Source organism: Podarcis bocagei (assembly GCF_964188305.1).
Source record: "Podarcis bocagei genome assembly, chromosome: 4".
In the NCBI taxonomy this organism is placed as follows: Eukaryota; Metazoa; Chordata; class Lepidosauria; order Squamata; family Lacertidae; genus Podarcis; species Podarcis bocagei.
In genome coordinates this window covers 93314363-93335786 of record NC_138128.1, presented here as the reverse complement: position 1 = coordinate 93335786, position 21424 = coordinate 93314363, and the positions used below count along the sequence as shown (strand labels likewise).

At 44.5% G+C, this 21424-nt stretch overlaps 3 protein-coding genes across 6 annotated transcripts in view; 1 reads left to right on the top strand and 2 right to left on the bottom strand.

The window, feature by feature from the left end:
- Window positions 1-2688, bottom strand: part of LOC308585673 (WASH complex subunit 2-like) — a 38986-nt gene extending 36298 nt beyond the window's left edge. For 3 of the 4 annotated variants that reach the window (XM_081191582.1, XM_081191584.1, XM_081191583.1), the window contains exons 1-2: window positions 2514-2688; window positions 757-850 (exon numbers count right to left, since the gene is read on the bottom strand). In XM_081191582.1, coding sequence (XP_081047708.1) covers window positions 757-799 — 43 coding nt within the window. In that variant the 5' untranslated portion in view covers window positions 800-850; window positions 2514-2688. The remainder of the gene's footprint in view (window positions 1-756; window positions 851-2513) is intronic. The other variant, XM_081191581.1, reaches the window with a different exon arrangement.
- Window positions 2689-4185: 1497 nt separating this feature from the next.
- LOC308586129 (WASH complex subunit 2-like) lies at window positions 4186-8609 on the bottom strand (the record flags this gene model as incomplete). The annotated part of the gene is made up of 4 exons (XM_081192404.1): window positions 8327-8609; window positions 5884-6048; window positions 5100-5169; window positions 4186-4238 (listed from the first exon to the last, which is right to left on the bottom strand). The coding sequence occupies exons 1-4, from the start codon at window positions 8507-8509 to the stop codon at window positions 4186-4188; spliced, it is 471 nt and encodes a 156-aa protein (XP_081048530.1). The 5' UTR covers window positions 8510-8609.
- Window positions 8610-9452: 843 nt separating this feature from the next.
- On the top strand, window positions 9453-21424 carry MSMB (microseminoprotein beta; the record flags this gene model as incomplete). Its single annotated transcript, XM_081192403.1, has 4 exons — window positions 9453-9485; window positions 18685-18772; window positions 20433-20535; window positions 21295-21424. The coding sequence occupies 4 exons, from the start codon at window positions 9453-9455 to the stop codon at window positions 21422-21424; spliced, it is 354 nt and encodes a 117-aa protein (XP_081048529.1).

Here is a 21424-nt window from a genome sequence, read left to right as displayed (position 1 = left end):
ATGGGAAAACCAGGACTTCTTTTTACAAAGAACGTATGTGAGAATATACAGATCTTTATTCTTGAATGTCTGAGCACTGTCTTTATAACAATTTACCATATTTTTTGCTCTATAAGACTCACTTTTTCCCTCCTAAAAAGTAAGGGGAAATGTGTGTGCTTCTTATGGAGCGAATGCAGGCTGCTCAGCTATCCCTGAAGCCAGAACAGCAAGAGGGATTGCTGCTTTCACTGCGCAGCGATCCCTCTTGCTGTTCTGGCTTCTGAGATTCAGAATATTTTTTTTCTTGTTTTCCTCCTCTAAAAACTAGGTGCGTCTTGTGGTCTGGTGCGTCTTATAGAGCAAAAAATACGGTAGTTTGTATTCTCTGACTGCATTTGCTTTTGTTTCTTTTTGGAAAATTTAATAAGAACAACAGCAACAAAATTATGTGAGGGAGAAAGTTCATCAGAAGATACCCTGATAGGTTCCATAAGGACACAACTGAAAAAGATATGGTTTTGGGTACTCAAACATATTCAGTAGCCATCTCACACTTAAGTCATAACCAAAGTATCTAGTGGATTGTTCAAAATACTAAGACGAAAAAGCGACACATTTTTCAAAGCGTCAAAAATTAGCCATAGACTAGGTTTTCCAAGCTAGTTAAGATTTTCTCAGGCACCCTTACAACATTTTTAGTAATGAAGTATTTGGCCTGCCACAAGTCAAACACAAATCAATATTTACCAATACATTATTAATCCTATCACACACCTTCACTGGAGAGATCGCCAAGCCCAACATCATCTTGCTCCATGAAGAGCTGAGAACCAATTAAATACGGTAAAGGCCTGTCGATATAAAGATCCTGTAAAAAAAGGCAAAAAAGTATTTTTAGATTTCAAATGAATATGCCACAGGTCAAAATTACACATTTCATAGATAAAACTCCAAAACACATTGAATGATTTGTAGTGTCCTGTCTTGATGGTAACTCCCAATTCCAGGTTTGAAATTCGGTACTCGGACACCACCACGGAGTACAAAATTACCTCCAGGTGAGTCTCATCTTAGCAGATAAGGATAGAAGGAAGAATGAGAGCGCCTTACTGAATTAATTGCCAATTGGGATCTTCCTTCTAACTGTAATGTACAGTGGTACCTTGGGTTAAGAACTTAATTTGTTTGGGTGGTCCGTTATTAACCTGAGGTACCACTTTAGCTAATGGGGCCTCCCGCTGCTGCAGCGTGATTTCTGTTCTCATCCTGAAGCAAAGTTCTTAACCCGAGGTACTATTTCTGGGTTAGTGCAGTCTGTAACCTTAAGCGTCTGTAACCCGAGGTACCACTGTATATCAGCTCCCTAGGGCTAAAAGAAAAGACCAAAAGCTTCAGAAGTTAAGCACTGTGCAGACTCTTTGGGAGAGGGCTCTCTTCTTTGTGGTGCTGACAATGCCAAGGTTGCAGGTTCGATCCCCGTATGGGACAGCTGCATATTCCTGAACTGTAGGGAGTTGACCCTTCCTACATTTCTATGATTCCATAATTCTTGCTTTCTGCTAAGTCTCCAAGAGGACAGGTTCCCTTTCCTCTTTGGTCGCTGAGCTACTATCACATTCCATCTCCTGTCTTCATCTGCAGAGAAGGTGCTGAGTGTGTCTATGAAGACTGGCAGGGTGGACCAGCTCAGGCAAGAAGAATAACAGATAGACAGCACTGCCTTGATACTCTTCACCCCTCCACCACCATTTATAACACATTGTAGCCAAATTATTATGGAGGCCTGCTGTTGCTTCTAGTTCAGGATGTGAGAGCAAGACTCACTTGTTCAGCAGGTTTGAGGGAGACAGTGAGGACTTGCCAATCTTCAAGTATATGGCAATGATGGCTCACCAATGCCTGGATGTCTGTCATCTACTCTTTTGTGAATTGTCACTGCTAATAACTCTCTGTACTTTTCTGCATTTCACAATGGTTCTGTCTCAGTAACCCTGTAAGTAGAGACTTCAGTCTTGCTCTCCGCAGGGTTCTGAGCAGGATTTAACCCCACGGTCATCAAACTGATGAGCAGGGGATTAAATCCTGTTGCTTCTGCTGTGCATGCCAGTTCCCCTCGCTGTTAACATCACGCCTGTCAGAATGACATGAGGGGGTGTGATTTTGGGGGAATGGCATCACAGGCCAAACTGGACCCCGTGGTCGGTCAAGAGTGGCCAACAGGCAGGAGGTTACTCATCCCTGCTTTACTGTGTCATGAGCTTTCAGAGTTAATGTTACTGAAATTTAGAAATGCACCCAGATCAATTTCTCCGTGGTCTTATTTTCCAAGGTACAAGAGAAAGGCTATCAGTATTTACAGCTAAAAAATGGTAAAGGTAAAGGACCCCTGACAGATAATCAGCAACACCTTTCAGAAGCAGCGCTCACACTATTGTGTATCTTCCACTTTCCATCCTTCAAGTGTAGTTGCTCTGCAAAGTCTGAAATTAAAACATTGTAAATTTACTCTTTTAGAGACAAAGTTACATTACCTTTGGCTCCAATATTAGTTCTATCCTTTCATTAGTTTCTTCTTCAGAGTCTGAGTTCCCTGCTTTGATGTCCACCTGTTCAAAGGCACTGTCCAACACCTGCAGCCCATAATTCACAGCTTCTTGGATTTTGGGAATCAGATCGGCTTCTTTCTGTTCACGGGTTTTCTCCTTTAGAATCAAAAGAAACACATTTCATTGTTAATTTCCCATTATACTCATTTTTCAAAAATGTGATGGGGAAAGTTGGGATTTTGGTCAACATGGCTTGACCACTCTTAATGGGATGCATAACTAAATATGGAGCTAAAACGTCCTGAATAAATGGAATGCCTTCATAAAGCTGGACTGTTTTTTAAAAAAAATGCCCTCCTTTTCCCTTCCATGAAGAAGTCACTTAAAGTGCCTAACAAATAAAAAGCAAATATGCAAGCAATAATAATCCAATCATAAAAACACAAATAAGCTGAACTTAAAACTGCAGCACTAACTAACCATGATAAAAGAAGTCAACAGAACCTGATCACCAATAGTCATTTCCTACAAGACATGGAAGGGACGAGTACTCAGAATTGACAGTAATGAGCAGCAATACTGACAATCATGAGGCTGGATCAGAAAAGGGGAACCTGTGACCCTCCAGCTATTTTTGGACTTTAATCCCCATCAGCCCCAGCCAGCATGGCCAATAGTCAAGAATGATAGGAAATATAGTACAATAACATCTGGAGAACTACAACTTCCCCACCCTGGGCTAAATACACAAGGTTAAGGCATATATGGCAAGACTGACTTTAAAAGAGAGAGGAAAGAAGGTGGAAAGAAAAGCTTTCTTGAATCACAGGACTGCAAAGTACCTTTGTCTACTCCGGGGGTAGACAATGCAGTGCCAGTGGTCAAGGAGGATGGGAGTCCAACAATTTCTCAAGGGTACTACATTGGCTATCTCTGATCTAGTCCGATTCTTGTCTCAGTGCAGAATCTACAGGAAGCAACTACAGTATTCCTGACAGATGGCTATCTAGTTTCTATTTAAATACTTCCAGTAAAGGAGAGTTCACTACCTCTCTGTTGAACAGCTATTACACTAGGAAGTTTCTCCTATTTTTTAGTCAAAATCTGCCTCCCTTGAATTTTGGCCCATTGATCCTGCCCTCTGGAACAACAATGAACAAGTTTTAACTCAAATACAGGCAGATTTTACAGGACTAGGGCCAGTCCTTGAAAACAGTCCTTCTCTAATAAGTAAAAAGATTGTAATGGACAAAAAGAGCACTTGGAGCTTTTAAATTCAAAAGCGGCAGCGTGAATTGTGCCTGCAAGCCAGCAGTTTGCCAATTCAGTAGACTCAAGCCAAGTTGAATAGGCTTAGATTGCAAGAGGACATTCTGCACTGTACAAACAGCCTTTGATGGCAGCTCTACTTAAGAGCGCTCATTTTCCCATCAAAAGTGAAAAACAAAAGGACCCCAAATAACATTTACAGTACCCAACTGCAGAACTACTGCTTGGCTTGAGTGATAATTATTATATCTAACTGCAGCTTGACTAGTTGATGACCAGGTTTAGACATTTGCTGGGGTGAGAATTTTCATGTGGTGGTTAAGTGGGTACCCCTCTTTCTCACCACACAAATAACTTCATGCGTGTTATGGGCAATCAACATGGGTTCTCAAAACTGATGTTTCTCCATTTGCGACTGTGCAGAGAAGTTATCCACACCAGCTATCCACACAACTGGGAGCATGAGTGGAGTGTGTATATCATATATCATGTTGGGGAGGGGATGGGATGATTTCAATCTTGAAACAATTCACAGTCTTTGACACGTCTGCCTTTTAAACTGCACTCAAGAATGATAACACAACACAGGGCAGGAAATGCCAAAGATGGAATTACAGTCTCTCTTGAAGACTAAAGCCATAAAAAATAGGATCTTTAGCACTCAGGAACACTGTTCATCTGAAGGCTTGCAAATGGAATGATTCACCTGTGCCTGAAGCACATGAAATCCATTATTACACATTAGAGGAAGGAAGTGGGCAGCTGAGAGGGGAACAAAATACCATTGGACACCACCCTCTGAAACTATGTTACCTATAGCTCATCCTCCTGAACCTTTCAATAAGCAGACTCCCACCCTCCCCACCTCAGAGAAAGGAAGAGAATGGTGGAAAGAGAAAGGTAATTTGGGAGGTGTAAGGAGGCAGAGCATGCCCTCAAAGAGATTGAATGTGCTTGCCTGGCAGCTCCAGAGAGGACGTAGGAGCTGGTAGGCAGGAGGTGGTTGACACACACTGACTACTCTCAAAATATAACAATGGCCTGCAAATATTGCAGTTTTGCTCTTGCAGAGGAGAAGCTTCCTACCAGCCATCACTGCCCTCTGCATCTGAATCCTCCGTGATTAAAGCAGAACTCATTTTTTGGCAAGTGTGGGGAGATTCTGTCATTGATAAATACCTCTTCCCACCCTCCCTGAACTTTCAGTTTGTAATCTTCAGCATTGCAAATAAATATTGAAGGTTACCATTACCAATATATTGCATATTCTTATGTATTATTACATATTCTTATGTAACCCACTTGCCTGTTCTGGTCTGTCGCTCACTTCAGGTTTGGATATGGTTTCTTCCACTTCATCGTCATACACTCTCTATAAAATTAATTCAATTTTTTTTATTAAGTTTCAGCATCTGATACAAATAGCCTTCACAAGCAAAGGCAAATCACCATGCTACCTGTACTATTAATACTTTTCAGTGAAAGAGCTGAACAGCAAGTGCCCAATGAAACAAGATTACGGCATCTGTTTAGCCTGCACCATCACAGATAAAGTGGGTGGGGCGAGCTTTCAAGCCAAAGAGCCAAAGGGACAAACAATACCCCCTCCCCCATAGCCCCTCTCCTAAAATGATTCTTTTACTTCATGTACATGATCCCCAAGTGGAAAATATGATAGTGAAGAAAGGAGCTGGGGGTTGTAAATCTGGTGGTCTGTTCAGCTCCCCTTACCCATGTACTTTGGCTCCCTTTCACTTAAAACTAGTTATGCTATAGCATAATCTGAAAATTTACTGTTCAACAAGTCAGCCATTCCTCATTTTTCATATTTGCATTCCATTTCTTACACATCTCAGAGAGCAAGAATCTATCCTTGCATTATGGAATTCAAAAGCACCCAGTAATCAATTACATGCTTACATGATATTGTACTCGGAGTTGCAAGGGATAGGCACACAAATCAGATCTATTAGAACTATTGTGTTCATTACGAGCACTTCCTTCTATGATGCCTTCTCATACTACACCAGAGTTGGCTTAAGCATATCTCAGTTCATATCATAGTATTCAATTACTGCACACTCACATTTTCAATGAACTGTGTATTTGAAAGCATGAGGAAGCCATTGAAGACATTGTGCAGCCGGCAATCTACACTTTTGGTTTCATGGATCAGCCTGTCCATTTGCTTCTTGATTTCATGTGTCCTGGAGATAGTTTGCTGGGAGAATTCTTGCAAAAACCGCAACAGCTACAAAAACAGAATATGCACTTGCTCAGACTTTTAAGCCATAGCTTAGAAACTGAAGTAATGATGTAAGACAAGGAGAACAGGAAAGTGTTCTTCCTACAAAATAATCAAGCTTGCTATCTAGCAACTAAAAAATGCAACACAGGCAGTTTATAGAAAGCAGCTAAAAATATACTACCGACTGTGTAACAACCATATTTTGGGAGAATGAACTGAGAGTAGAATCTGAACTGTAATAAACAAAGATGAAGCTCATGGTGCTCTATGTACTATAGAAGGTGTGAGGAAACTCCAGCCCACAGGCCAAACTTGGCTCACAGGCCCATTTGGCCTACAAGGCTGTTCTCCCCAAGGAATTCCACAGGCAGAACATGGCTATTGGGAAGAGCTCTTATACCCTACCACACCCCACATGTCGGACATTAAGAGGGTTCAGATGACCACCACTCCCGTACACATTGTAAAAACAAGTACGTGCTTGCAGGGATGCATAGGTCAACCCTGCCACTCCCACCAACACATCTGGCAGCTAGCTATCCTTCTGGCATTTATTGAGTGCAAGGAAGGACCCTAATCAGATCAGGATCACTTGCAAGGAGGAGTATTATGTTCAGAGCTCTGGGTAGGGGGGGGGAGATGGCTGCTGTGTGAAGTGGGGTGGGTATGCATGGATTTATGTTGGGCTGCAGGACTTTTGTTGTGGGGGGCAGAACCAAACTATCAGCAACACGAATGGTCAGTTAGTTTAGTATTTTTATTTTTCTACTTGATTTGGGGGGTGGCAGCTGCCCCCCTGCAACTCCCTGGCCATGCCCATGTGGGCACAGTTTGCCACACACACACATTCTTTCCATGGGTGTGTGATGCACAAAGCAATGGGGTGAAAGGCTGCGTCCATCTCCTGGGTGATTTGCAAATGTTCACACTTGCAACACACAGGTGGTAGTGCCACAATTCGGCATCCCAACTGCCTTTAGGCACCACCACACTTAAGGAAGAGAGGTGGGGCACTAACATCGCACCACTTTTGCAACTCCACCGCCAGCGGAAGGATGGCTCATTTCTGAAAGGAAGACACAAGCCACTTCTTCCTTCTGTTCCGACAGCAAAATGGGACTTGCTTGGAAGGTGGTGGACTCTCCTTCATTGGAGGTTTTTAAGCAGAGTTTGGATGGTCATCTGTCATGGATGCTTTGTAGTTAAGATTTGGGGTCCCTTACAACCCTACAGTTCTACAATTCCTCTTATTCTTCTGGCAGTGCATGCCTGCTACCTGGAGCATGTCGTGCCCTTCTCCCTATGGCGGCCAAGCCTTTTAAAGCATAAGAAGTAGGGTTTGCCACCTTTGTTCTGGCAAAACATAGAGCGGGCTGGGTTTTTCTTTTCTTTTCTTTTCATCTGGCTCTGAAGTGACTTCAAAACAATCAATTACATTACAACCTAGAGCAGCCTAACGGGATGGCCCCTCTGGAATTTGTCACGCATGCATGCACACAAATTCGCAAATCTTGTGCTTGGCTATCTGGAGCTTAAACACACGACATTTCACACCCCCTTTAAAAAACCACATGCTTTTGGCCAAAGAATATGAAGAAGATTGGCAAAACAACTAATGAACTACGCAGGACATATTACACAATTTGAAACCCAAGAGAGAAAAGGACATCGGTGTGTTTTTTAAAAAGGCAAAATGTTTAAGGCATATATTGCAAGCTTTGTGTATAGGTTTCCACATTAGTCAAACTTCTAAATATCACTTGCAACAACATGAGTAAGATTTTAAAATTGGACTGTTAAGAATATAAGATTCTATAGATGTTCATGAATAAGTATAAAATAATGGAACCAGGACTGGGAGTGGAGAGAAGTCAATTAAGATATATGAGTTAAATTTTGGATATGATGTTATTTTGGTTTTGTTGTTGTTATTATTACAAAATTAATAAATTGTATCTATAAAAAAACAACACAACGCGCTTTTGGAGAGGATCCCTAACTTGGCAAAGAGAGAAAGAGACCTGAAATACAGGACGAAAACTGTTTATCAACACAGGACGTAGCATTTTACATTGAAGCAGGAGGCCATCCCGTATTACACAGGACAGGGGGCGACCCTAGCAGGACAGGGCAAGGGGAACGACAGCAACGCCCCCCGCCCTCCGCAGGCACCCTGGGCACGGGCTGCGCTCTCTGCACGCGCTCAGGAGCGCTGTTGCCGCCGCGAGGGTGGCAAACCCCCTAACGACGCGTTTATCCGGCAGCGGCCCCGGCCTCTCACCCCCGCGTCGGCGGCCAAGGACCAGCACGGGCTCCCGGCTCGGACCTCCTCCAGGGACCAGGCTCGCTCCCACAGCAGCAGCGCCGCCGCCGCAGCCGCCGTAGCCCCGGGGGGAGCCTCCGCCGCTGCCCCCGACGAGGACGACGAGGACGACGCGGGAGGAGAAGCGGCCGACGACGACATGGTCGCTGACAGGAAGACGCTGAGGCGCCCCTCGCGACGGCGGTTTAACTGCCGCCCTCGGCCCAGCGGTCAGCTGACTCCTCCCGGGCGGGTCGCGTGACTGGGCTGCCGGCTGTTAGAGGCAGGGGAAAAAAGGGCAGAGCCGCCCCGCGCTCCGCGGCTTCCGGCCTCATTTTCGAGATTTCGGAAGGGGGGGAACCGTGAGGGCGCCTGCGCGAGAAAGGGCTGGCGCGTGCGCACGCGCGCACGCCGAGGCTGGACGTTCCACATAGAGCCCCGCCCCCTTCTCATGGAATCGTTCAGAAAGGGGAAAGGGTCCCATGGGTCATCTAGTCCACCCCCGCCCCGGCATAGCTGTCAACTTACAGATTTGAAACTAAGGGACCAGCAGCCTCGAAAATTAGGGATCAGCAGCCAAAATAAGGGATTTTGGCTTAGCTTATACAGAAATCCACCACTGATGGAGCCCTGCTGCTTGGGCTGCCACTGACTGTGTTTTGCAGGGGTTGGACAAGATGACCCTAAGGGTCTACAACTCCCACCAAAGAAGAGGGGCAGACAAAACTAATGGACGACGTCCAGATGGCAAAGCTTACAGGCAGAATTAGAAACCAGGAAGAGGACCTCTTTAATAAAGAATGGGGACAGTTTATAATTTATTTGAAAAGCTATTGTAAAGAGTTACATACATTGGTAGGATTGACAGAAAACTTGTAATAAAAATTTGAACTGTGGATGGACAAATGATTTATAAAAATAGAGTTATGAAAGGGATGCAGAGGGGGAAATCACTACATTAAGATGCTGCACTGGTTGGAGGGGATGCTAAGCAGCACGGCGGGGCTGCCATTGTCCTGGTGCGAGGAGTTCCATTGGCCCTTCCCCGCCCAAGAGAGAGGGAGGGAGGGAGAGAGACTCTGCCCATGCTGCCCGTGAGCCCGGCATGAGGCAGATGCGGCGCTACCGCGGCCCTGAAGTGCCGCCCTTCTGCGTCCCTCCCCATCTCCTCCTCTTCCTCCTCCCTCAGGCCGCCTTCTCAGCTGCTGCCTCCGGCTTCCCCTGGCAGCGCAGCGGAAGTCTCGCAAGAGAGGGGCTGCTTGCCCGCCCGCCGCCACCCATCTCCTCATGACGCGCCCCTAAGGGGGAAAAGGGAGAGACGGAGATGCGTCAGCTTGTGCGCATGCGCTCTCTCACAGTGGAGGACCCTGAGCTGAGCTTCCCTCCCGAGCCGGGCGAGCATGAAACACGGGAAATTTAAGGGACATCATCAGTAAGGGACAGCAGCGGGACACGGCGCTGGGATAAGGGAGTTTCCCACCAAATAAGGGACGGTTGACAGCTATGCGCCCCGGCAGTGCAGGAATCTCAACCAAAGCATGTGGGGTTCTGAGGGTGAAGGCAATGAAGAGGAGGAAGATATTTATTTATAACCCGCCTTTCCCCCCGGCAACTAAAATAAGAGCAGCTCAAAACAAACCGGAGGACAAAGAAAAGAAGAAAAACCCAAGCTATATTATATATATTACAATTTAAAATACTCATTTTACATCCTTATCAATGACTTCGTCTCCTCTTTCCATGGTTCGTTTTACGTATCATAAATCCCTGCATATTTTACAAAAACTATACTGTTCAGTATTCCATTATTGCATCCATCAAAACCCGTTTACACTGTTGAATTTACAAGAAGAACCAAGTGTTTGTTCTGTTTAATTTGACAACTTTTTACAAATCCGTTGCATTCCATTGCCGACATTTACAACATTTACAAATTGATTCAAGGTCTCTGATTTTTTAAAATTAAATGTAACATTTTATTGATTGTGAAAATTGTATAGATATGAACAAAATGGTATATTATTTTTACAAAAGTTACAAAAAAGAAAACTCACATAACAGTAGGTTTCAAAACTCTTCATGATCAGTGTACCAGTATATACACTATCTTGTAATAAACATGTCAAGAATTATTCCAGAAGGTCTTACCAGCATGATTCCAGTGTAACATCTGCACCCTCAAATCCGCACCCTCAAATTAATTGTAATTAATGTTGGAATCTGCAGTTCTGCCCTTTGGAATCCAGAACTCAGCTTTGTGATCTTCCGGTACCTAGTTAATAGTGTACTGGATGGACTAAAACCATTTTATGTGGTGTATCTTGCAAGTCTTAGGCTGAACTCCTACAGCAATTCTGCAGAGTACTGTATATGAAGGCAAAAAAGTTTTTGTTTTTAAAGCCCGTTGGGTTTACATGAAATTACCTAGTCTTGGCCACAAGGTGGGGCAAGGGAACATGGAACCTCTGGAAGTGACTATTGATGTGATCATGAATTGGGCAACTTGCAAAAAGCAGGTGCAAAAATCCTTTCTTGGGCTGACTGGCAAAAGCAGTTGGTTTGTGGCCCTTTCCAGTGCTGTTCTCTAGCCGTCCCCTCACTGAATTACTCTTGGAAATGCCAAGCAGTCTGGAGTATCAATTTACTCTGATTTTGAGTAACATTTTTTTCCAGAGACATAGGTTAATAAACATTTCCTTGGGCTGTACTGTATTTGATACACTGATATATAGATTTTATTGGATAGGGGTTTACTTCATAAACACTCTCCATCAGTTCCAGTTGAAAACTTATCTTTAAAAGCCTGAAAAATAGTAAAAGATTACCAGAATCCTCTCTAGCCTTACATCACCAGGGTGGGGGGGGTTTCCACAATCAAGCATCCAAGATTATTTTATCAAGACAGCTTCCCTCACCCTTGAATTAAGTAAGCCTCAAAAATGTGTTTCCCTGTCTCCCATTCTAGCAGGCAAGAAAAAAGGACTAGCTGTTCAGACATTCAGGCTCCTTTCATCCTGTTCTTCTGACATAATTAGTTGTTACAAGGGGTGAAATGATAGCGTAGACATATTAACTTGTTCATTCTCAATTCTTTTTTCCGTTTCTGAAAAAGGTTAGACACTCAGGCTCTTCAGGCTAAAATAACCAAAGCGGACTCTTCCGACAATGCAATTAAAATCTCAGCTCCAGCCACGGAGCCATGAAAGCTCTGGCTCAACTATCTCCCTGCCCTAGATCTCAGTCTAACAAGTGAGGGATCAATAGGTTCATGGCTGGCCCAAGAGATTTTGGCAGCCGAGGTGAACGACAAAATGACACCTTCCCCATCTTGGGTGGAAGGGGTGAAGGAACCTATACATTGGGAACCGGGTGCGGGGATAAAGATCTACTTTGGGAACAAGCAGGAAGTGGGAATCAAAGGGCATTGCAGAGGGGAAAGGGGCCTGCTCTGTATTATATAGGACAAGTGGCAACCCTATGTGTAGATCCTGCTGCCTGAGGCACCTTGCCTCATGGGTGGGCCGGCCCAGAATATGTTAGCTCAAATGTAGACTAGGTGACCCAGCCGTAGTTGGTGAGCATATTCAGTTGCAAGCATATTGGGAGTGGGGAACATCAGGAGCATAGCTGTCAATTTACAGATTTGAAAATAAGGGACCAGCAGCCTCGAAAATAAGGGATCGGCAGCCAAAATAAGGGATTTTCCCAGCACAGGTATGTTCAACTTCCGAGCCAAAGGCAGGAAGCCCAGCCAGCAGCCAAACGAAGCCTCAAGCGGTGGTTCCCACAGCACAGCAACCTGGCAAAGGGGATGCAGCAAGGGAAACCACCGTCACCTCTCCGCTGGGAAGCGCTGAGCAAAGGCGAGTCCCCAGGCAATGCAGCCGATTTGATCGGCACAAGGCATGCAAGCTCCCCCCCCCCAGTCGTTCTTAGGCTCCTTATTGGGTGAGCAACGCAGCCAAGCAACACAGTTGGAGCCTCCCTCCTCCCTGGCCGGCAGGGAGGGAGGGAGAGGAGCTGCTTCCTTTGAAACCCGGGAAATTTAAGGGACATCATCAATAAGAGACAGCAGCGGGACACAGCACTGGGATAAGAGACTTTCCCACCAAATAAGGGACGGTTGACAGCTATGATCAGGAGCTGCTCTGGGAACCAGTAGCATACAATAGTGATGAGAAACCTTTTGCATTATTATCGTGGGTGCCATTTCCTTGGGGCCCACATGCCTTGGGTAGTCCAGAGCCTGCGGTGGGTGAGACCAGAGGCCAGAGGGTAGAACCATCCCTTTTCTCTCTTGTTTTCTGCTTTCTCCTTCTTTTGCTTCCTCCCATCCAACAGGCTGGCAGGAGAAGGACCAATTGCTCTTTTCAGAGAGGGGGCTTCTCCCTTCCTTGTCCCACCATCCCACTTTAGTCCCACCCCCCACTTTGCCCTTTCTCTCTCCCTCAGGGCTCCCAGGCTGTTATATACCGGAGTTCTCATTAACGGTTTTCGGTAATTCTCCATTTTGTTTATCAAAGGCTGCTTCACTCCACCGACTGATGTGACTCAAGGGGTTAAGTGTTTCATTTAGGAAATTGCGCTGTTCTCTGTGCTACTTAACATCATTTCGGACTCCATCTGGCATTAAGCTTTGACATCTGGGCTTATAGATGGACACTATCAAGGATTTAATTGGATTTTGCCACCAGGGGAAGAAATGCTCAACTTGCTGCAGCAACATGGTGGAAAGGAAGTGATGCCTGATCAGAATCCAGCACCAGTTTAAAGATTCCTGCATTTAGGATTCACCCTAGTCGCAGATTTCCAAGATATTAAATGGGTTGGTTCAGACAAAGCTGCTGAGCCAATGGGCAAAACATACAGGATGAATAACTTGCATGCCCTCCATGGCTTCTCCATGGCTACTGCTGCCTGCCTCCTCCCTTGGGCTGCAACCACCACAGCCCAGCCCCATGCAATACACCAGCTCTGGGGGGGGGGCAGGCAGAGGTTAGAGCCCCCAGGGTGGGAAGAAAGGGGGAGTGGAGCACAAGGAGTCTTTATTTTATTTTATTTTATTTTATTTTATTTTATTTTATTTTATTTTATTATTTTCAATGTTTTGTGCATCTGCATCTAATTTTGTTTCCTTCTAAAATTTATTGATTGGCATGTGTTTTCCTTTTTGTTAATCTACCAAAGAACAGTACAGAATAAAATAAAATCAGAATTAATGTGTTTTCTCAGGACTGGGAAGGGGGTGCGTGTGTGTCGTTGGTATAAGGGTGGTATAAATGCTCTGGGGGATGACAAAAAAATGGAACGGTCAAGGAGGGTCAGTTGGCAGGGGGGGAGTGAGAAATGTCCCTATTTTCATCTAAGGAATGTTGGCAAGCTTCCTCAGATGAACTTGGCAAACGTGTTCACAGATATGTGGTTGTTGTTGTTGTTTAGTTACTAAGAATGACAGGGGAATTCCATACAAATCTGGGGTGGAGGAGGAGGCTAAATGCAGAGCGATTTCCAAGAAAATACGCTGCTGGTGTTGTATTGGAACCAAGTGGAAGGAACCTAACACGAGGAATGGTTCTTGGGTTCCATAGATTTCAATATAGAAGCTTTGCCACCCGCAGAACTGAGTTTGGTGGAATTGTCAGCATCAGACGCTCTCAAAGGTTGCTGGGTAAAGAATAGAGGGCAAATACATCATTTTCTCAGAACTAGCAGGAACCTTTTCTTTACCCGTCCTGTTTGTTTAAAGCAAATTTTTATTTTGCAACACTCCCACCATTGTACCAAGCTTTAAGGCTGCAGTTTACACTTGTCTTGTTTTAATTAAGTATAAGGTCAAATCGCAACTAACACACTGAGCCAGAATTTCAGGGCAGCAAAGGAGCTTGCATCAAAGAGCTCAGTTGCTGAATGTGGCGTTTCACTGGTCCATCTGGCCTGACATTGCAGAGTTAGGTCCTCCAGAGTATGGGACTTATTAAAACTGATTTTCCTTCAGCTTTCGTCACCTATTTAACTTCTCCACCAGTAGGAAAATTGACTTTCAGATGTACCCCAAAGAAAGCCACACAAATAAAATGCCTCTTGAAAGTTATTAAGCAGGACACCATTTTCAATTTAAAAACAAAAAACCCATGACTTTATCATCGTAAGACCTTCCGTTTCCCCAAAAGATAATATAATTACACATGAATCATCAGGGTCAGCAATATGCCACAATACAAGGTACAAAAAACCTATTTGTTGTCTAAGTAACCTCACAGTTTAAAAAAACACAAACATGGTGTGCCATTAACATCCATATAATTATAACATTAAGGGATGCGGGTGGCTCTGTGGGTTAAACCACAGAGCCTAGGACTTGCCGATCAGAAGGTCAGCAGTTCGAATCCCCACGATGGGGTGAGCTCCCGTTGCTCGGTCCCAGCTCCTGCCAACCTAGCAGTTCAAAAGCACGTCAAAGTGCAAGTAGATAAATAGGTACTGCTTTGGCGGGAAGGTAAACGGCGTTTCCGTGCGCTGCTCTGGTTTGCCAGAAGCGGCTTAGTCATGCTGACCACATGACCCGGAAGCTGTACGCCGGCTCCCTTGGTCAATAAATCAAGATGAGCGCTGCAACCCCAGAGTCGGTCACGACTGGACCTAATGGTCAGGGGTCCCTTTACCTCTACCTTAATTATAATATTATAACATTATAACACAGGGGGTGTTATTTCCCACTGATAAGCAGCCCTCCTCTGCTCAGATTTAATGTTAATATACCCAAACTGAGGACTTAGAATTCTTCATATATTCTTCTTGTGCAAAAAGAATTTAGCAGAGAGAGTATTTAAGAGAGAGAGCCTTCTGGCAGTTCCCTCACTGTGGGAAGTGAGGTTACAGGGAACCAGGCAGAGGGTCTTCTCGGTGGTGGCGCGCGCCCTGTGGAACACCCTCCCACCAGATGTCAAGGAAATAAACAACTACCTGACTTTTAGAAGACATCTGAAGGCAGTTCTGTTCAGAGAAGTTTTTAATGTTTGATATTTTATTCCGTTTTTAATATTCTGTTGGGAGCTGCCCAGAGTGGCTGTGGCAACCCAGCCAGATGGGCGGCATATAAAATAATAATAAAATTGTTGTTGTTGTTATACTGAAAGGCCTTTTTGGTATTCTTACAAATACGTCCGTTTATTCCAGGACTGGCCCAAAACATTTTGGCCCCTGGGGCAAACCCCCAAATGGTGCCTCTCCTCCCCACTAGAGAAGAAGGGGTGAATGATGATCTACATCAGGAACAAGTGGGGAAGAAAGATTGACATCAGGATCTGTTGCCCCTGGGGATCCTGCCACCCGAGGCAGTGGCCTCACTTGGCCTCATGTGTGGGCCAGTCCTGGTTTATTCATAAGCATATGCTTCCATGTTTCGGTCAACCAAGGTAGCTGATCTGTTCACTTATTTTATTTTAGCAGCTTTTATCCTGGTTATATTGCTTATGCTATGGTGACAAAAGCAGCAAACTTAGTTACGGTAATTAGAAAGACAGATAAAGGTTGAGAGAGGGGGAATGGCATTTTATACTGGAAAATAGGAGTCTAAGACGGTAGTCCTATACTCAAGTTATCCAGCGGTGAGCTCCATTGAGCTCAATGGAGCAGACATGTAGGACAGTGATCTAGTTTATTGTGTTGTCAAAGAACAGAATGCTGTTGGGACACTTGTTATGGTCACTAAAACTGAACATGGAATATTTAAGCCATTTTTAGAACAAATGAGAAAGTCACATAGGCAAAGAGTTCAAGTCAAATAAGCAAATAAAATAACTTTTTATTCATGCGTTTTGGAATCAGTGGTCTAGAACTGAAATGTCTCATTCCTATCCAAATAAAACGACTATCACATAAAACGACTGCGAGGGGTAATTCATTGTTTGTTCCAGGGGACTTATTTAAACTTTGAATAGCTTACTCATAGCAGGTCAGTGCAACAATAGCTTTCCCCAAATGTGCTCTCCCCGACATTTGCGCTTTCCCCAAATAGCTCTTTGATGGTCTGCCAGAACACAGATCCCTTGAACTTAATTCTTCTTAATTCGCTTATTTTTGAATCAAAGTGAGGTGACTGCTTCATCATTCTCTTGAGGTTACAGGCAAACACAGGTGATCCGTATTAATGATCCATTGGCCTAACACTACGGTTCTAAAAATAACGTTGGAAGGCTGCCCTCCTAGAAAACGAGGCCAGGACAAATGAGACAAGCTTGCCCATTGTCCGATTGTGTTCGGGTTCCTGCAATTTGGCAACTATTGCTGATGCCCCCAGTATAAATTCACAAACAATGTTTGGAAAAAGCCTCAGAGGTCTCCGGACGTGTGGAACACCGCTGTGATGGTGAGTCACTCTCTTGTGGAATGTATGGTATTAGATTAAGAATGTGATCTTATATATACTTTCATGGAAGCAACTCATGATGACTTCAGTACTTTCAAATATCACTCTGATCCTTCGCAGAGTTAGGCACACACAAAGTCATTGATTTAAATTGGCTTAAGGTTTCCTAGGGATGTATAAGGCATTGATTTGTGTTCTGCTCTGCAGTCTTTTCATACAGCTCCGTTTCTATTCTTTTGCTGTCCAGCTTCTGATGAAACTATTATTATTATCTTCATTATTATTTAAATTTGTATACTGCCCTATACCCACAGGTCTCAGGGCAGTTATGTCATTAAACTCTCTATCCACTAATATAATAATACAGTCGGTTGTCGAACGTACAGTGGTACCTCGGGTTAAGTACTTAATTCGTTCCGGAGGTCTGTACTTAACCTGAAACTGTTCTTAACCTGAGAAATCACTTTAGCTAATGGGGCCTCCCGCTGCCGCCGCGCTGCCGGAGCACGATTTCTGTTCTCATCCTGAAGCAAAGTTCTTAACCCGAGGTACTATTTCTGGGTTAGCGGAGTCTGTAACCTGAAGCGCCTGTAACCTGAAGCGTATGTAACCCGAGGTACCACTGTCATCCGTTCCGGAAGCCCATTCGGCTTCTGAAATGTTCGACAACCGAGACATGGCTTCCGATTGGTTGCAGGAGATTCCTGCACTCAAGCGGAAGCTGTGTCGGACGTTTGACTTCCAAAAAATGTTTGAAAACCGGAGCATTTACTTCCAGGTTTTCAGTATTTGGGAGCCGAAACATTCCAAAACAGAGGCGTTCGGGATCAGATGTTTGGCTGTGTTATAATTGCATCAATCCACACCAATGCAAAGGAAACAGAATGCAAATCTGTGGGAGCGGGCCATCAGCCATGTATCATTTGTGAATAGCAAATACCCAACCTATTATCTGGATTGATAGCCATCCTGCGCGTGGGATGAATAAGTGAACATTGTCAATTTCTATTCCCGTCAGAATTCTCTGACATCTCTGTGTGCCTAACCTTCTGTTGGGTCAGTGGTCATGGGTTCTAGGAAAGTAAAAGAAGGAGCAACGCCTCAAATGGTCCTAAACAATGATGGTTGAGCCTTTTGTTGTTGTTGTTGTTTAGTCGTTTAGTCATGTCCGACTCTTCGTGACCCCATGGACCAGAGCACGCCAGGCACTCCTGTCTTCCACTGCCTCCCGCAGTTTGGTCAAACTCATGCTGGTAGCTTCAAGAACACTGTCCAACCATCTCGTCCTCTGTCACCCCCTTCTCCTTGTGCCCTCCATCTTTCCCAACATCAGGGTCTTTTCCAGGGAGTCTTCTCTTCTCATGAGGTGGCCAAAGTATTGGAGCCTCAGCTTCAGGATCTGTCCTTCCAGTGAGCACTCAGGGCTGATTTCCTTAAGAATGGATGCGTTTCATCTTCTTGCAGTCCATGGGACTCTCAAGAGTCTTCTCCAGCACCAGAATTCAAAAGCATCAATTCTTCGGCGATCAGCCTTCTTTATGGTCCAGCTCTCACTTCCATACATCACTATTGGGAAAACCATAGCTTTAACTATACGGACCTTTGTTGGCAAGGTGATATCTCTACTTTTTAAGATGCTGTCCAGGTTTGTCATTGAGCATTTTACTTTCATACAACTAGGATTATCTTCCTAGGAGCAGCCTTCTCCAAGCTTTGGCTCTCAGTGTTGTTGAACTACGGTAACCCGCTTCTTTTCTCAGCACTGGCCAGGCTCTCTGGGGGGCAATGCTGGTTTTGGAGACCCAAGGTTGGGGAAAGGCTGTTAAAAATGTTTAATCTTCCAGCAATATTTTTAGACTTTACTTCTTCTTTTGCTTTCTATGGTGTTTGCTGCTTCGCATGTCCATTCCAACAATTCACTGTAAAAACTGAGATGCTTGTTCCAATTCTGTCTCTCTCTCCCCCACAGAAGTTCCTGCTGTTCTCCTTCCTGATCCTTGCCCTCTTGGGGACCTTGTGTAACGCCCAGTGCTCAATAAAACCAGCTGACGAAAAGGGTAAGAATTCAGTGTTTGAATGTTGCCATGCTTAGAAAAACAGGATTTACGGAGGCAGAAGATGCTCCTCACGATTTTTCTCCAGCATGATCTAGGGTTGCACAAGAAGGACAGTCCCATGAGTTACTCTGATGCTACTCAGAGTAATTGCTGGAGTGATGCCCTGAGCTTAGAGTCTCTCTTTGCAGCCAGTGAGAATTGAGCCTTTTGCTATCTATATCGCCCAATTCCACCATAGGAGAGGCATGTCTTCTGATTCTAGGGTTATGCTCTACTGCAACCTTTGCCAGGTGTTTTGGATTACAGTTCCCATCAGGGTTAGGTAGAAAATTGTGGAGAAGGAACTTTGACAGTAAATTTAGAATTTGGCATATTCGGAGTGAATATGGGCTTTCAAAACCTTTTGCTGGGTTGGGAAGCGGCAGGCAAAATATCAGCCCCATTTTACCTGTATTCAAAGTTTGGCACCTCGGTGCCAAAACTATCATGGCAGCAAATAGTGGGACCAGAGGCAGCAGAAGGGCCAGGAAGAGGAAAGAGAGAGAGAGGGAGGGAGGGAGGGAGGGAGGGAGAGAGAGAGAGAGAGAGAGAGAGAGAGAGAGAGAGAGAGCTGGCACAGGTAGATCTGGCTGGCTGTTTTTGTGTAAACAGAAGTGATGTATAACACAAGAAGCAAGAATGGATGTTCTGAAGTTGAGACTCACACCGTGGGCTCCAAGATATTCTAAATTTATTTATTTATTTATTTATTTGACAAGGCTTATAAACAGCCTACAGTGGTACTTCAGGTTACATACGCTTCAGGTTACAGACTCCGCTAACCCAGAAATAGTGCTTCAGGTTAAGAACTTTGCTTCAGGATGAGAACAGAAATTGTGCTCCGGCGACGTGGCAGCAGCGGGAGGGCCCATTAGCTAAAGTGGTGCTTCAGGTTAAGAACAGTTTCAGGTTAAGTACGGACCTCCGGAACGAATTAAATACTTAACCCGAGGTACCACTGTAGTTGTTTTTTTAAAAACAACTTCTAGGCAGCTTACATGGAATGGTAGAAAACATTTGTTTATTTATTGCTTCTTAACATTTATATAAAAGGGATGCATGTGGCGCTGTGGTCTAAACCACTGAGCCTCTTGGGCTTGCCGATTGGAAGGTCGGCGGTTCGAATCCCCGCGACGGGGTGAGCTCCCGTTGTTCGGTCCCAGCTTCTGCCAACCTAGCAGTTCAAAAACACGTCAAAGTCCAAGTAGATAAATAGGTACCGCTCCGGTGGGAAGGTAAACAGTGTTTCCGTGCGCTGCTCTGGTTTCGCCAGAAGCGGTTTAGTCATGCTGGCCACATGACCCAGAAAAACTGTCTGCGGACAAACGTTGGCTCCCTCGGCAAGTAAAGCGAAATGAGCGCCACAACCCCAGAGTCGTCTTTGACTGGACTTAACTGTCAGGGGTCCTTTACCTTTTTAACATTTAAATAACAGCTTGATGGTAAGAAAAAGAAGCTCAAAGCAGTTCATAAGCGAATAGCAAAAAAGTCATGGACAGGTGGACTGAAGCTTCACTGAAGCAAGTCGTCTTGTAGCAAGCAAAAGCCCCAGTTTCTGACTCTGGTTTTTATAAATTTCTAGAGTCTGACCAGCATTTTTTGTTTGTTCTGCCCATTTCAGGGTGCTTTAAACATGGGAGGTGGCACCGTGTGAATGCTGTATGGAAAACTAACAACTGCCAAAGATGTGAATGCAAACCAAAAGAACTGATATGCTGCAGCTTGTAAGTTCAAGTTCTAAAAGCAAGTTTATGGGTGTTTTTTGTGTTTTTTAATTGCTGGCATTTCTTTCTAAGTACCCAAGAACATATGAGACACGTGGTTACATATGCAACCCTAGTTTATCCAGTACATGCTTGGGGCTGCAATGCTATTTATAGCCTTACCTGAGAGTAACTCCATAGAATGTAACAATTTTCTAAAACTATCCAATCATTGAACGTCACTTTCGATCCCTTATTTGCATAACTATCTACAGTATCCCCCTGCTGGCCCAGGGTGAGAACTTCAGTACATAACAATTGGAGAAACGTTGAAGGGTATGGAATAGGACAGGCATAGGCAAACTCGGCCCTCCAGATGTTTTGGGACTACAACTCCCATCATCCCTAGCCAACAGGACCAGTGGACCATCAGGGATGATGGGAACTGTAGTCTCAAAACATCTGGAGGGCCGAGTTTGCCTATGCCTGGAATAGGATGTTCCTATTTTCATTGGATAAATATTGGAGGGAGTGCACTTGTATGTAAGATTGCTGGAAAGTAACGCCTGTAATAATTAACATGTCAGGTTAGAGATTGTTTTCTGCTATTGAATGCATTCGCATGCCTCTGAAGTGGTTCTTCGTCTAAATTCCATTCCTAAAGTTTAAAACCACAAACGCTGCGGCCCTCTGGAGACTGTGCTGATTTTGACTCTAGTCCTCTTAGTTCTCCTGTCATCTCTGCCATATGGCCTGACTCTCTGTCTTCATTGTTTATAGAGTTTTCAGACCTATCAACTACGACAGGGAGAAGTGTGTTGCCATGTTCCACAAGCGAAGCTGCTCTATCCGTGTGGTGAACAAGACCGATCCTGCAAAACGTTGCGAGGTCTTTGCTGGCGTTGGTTAA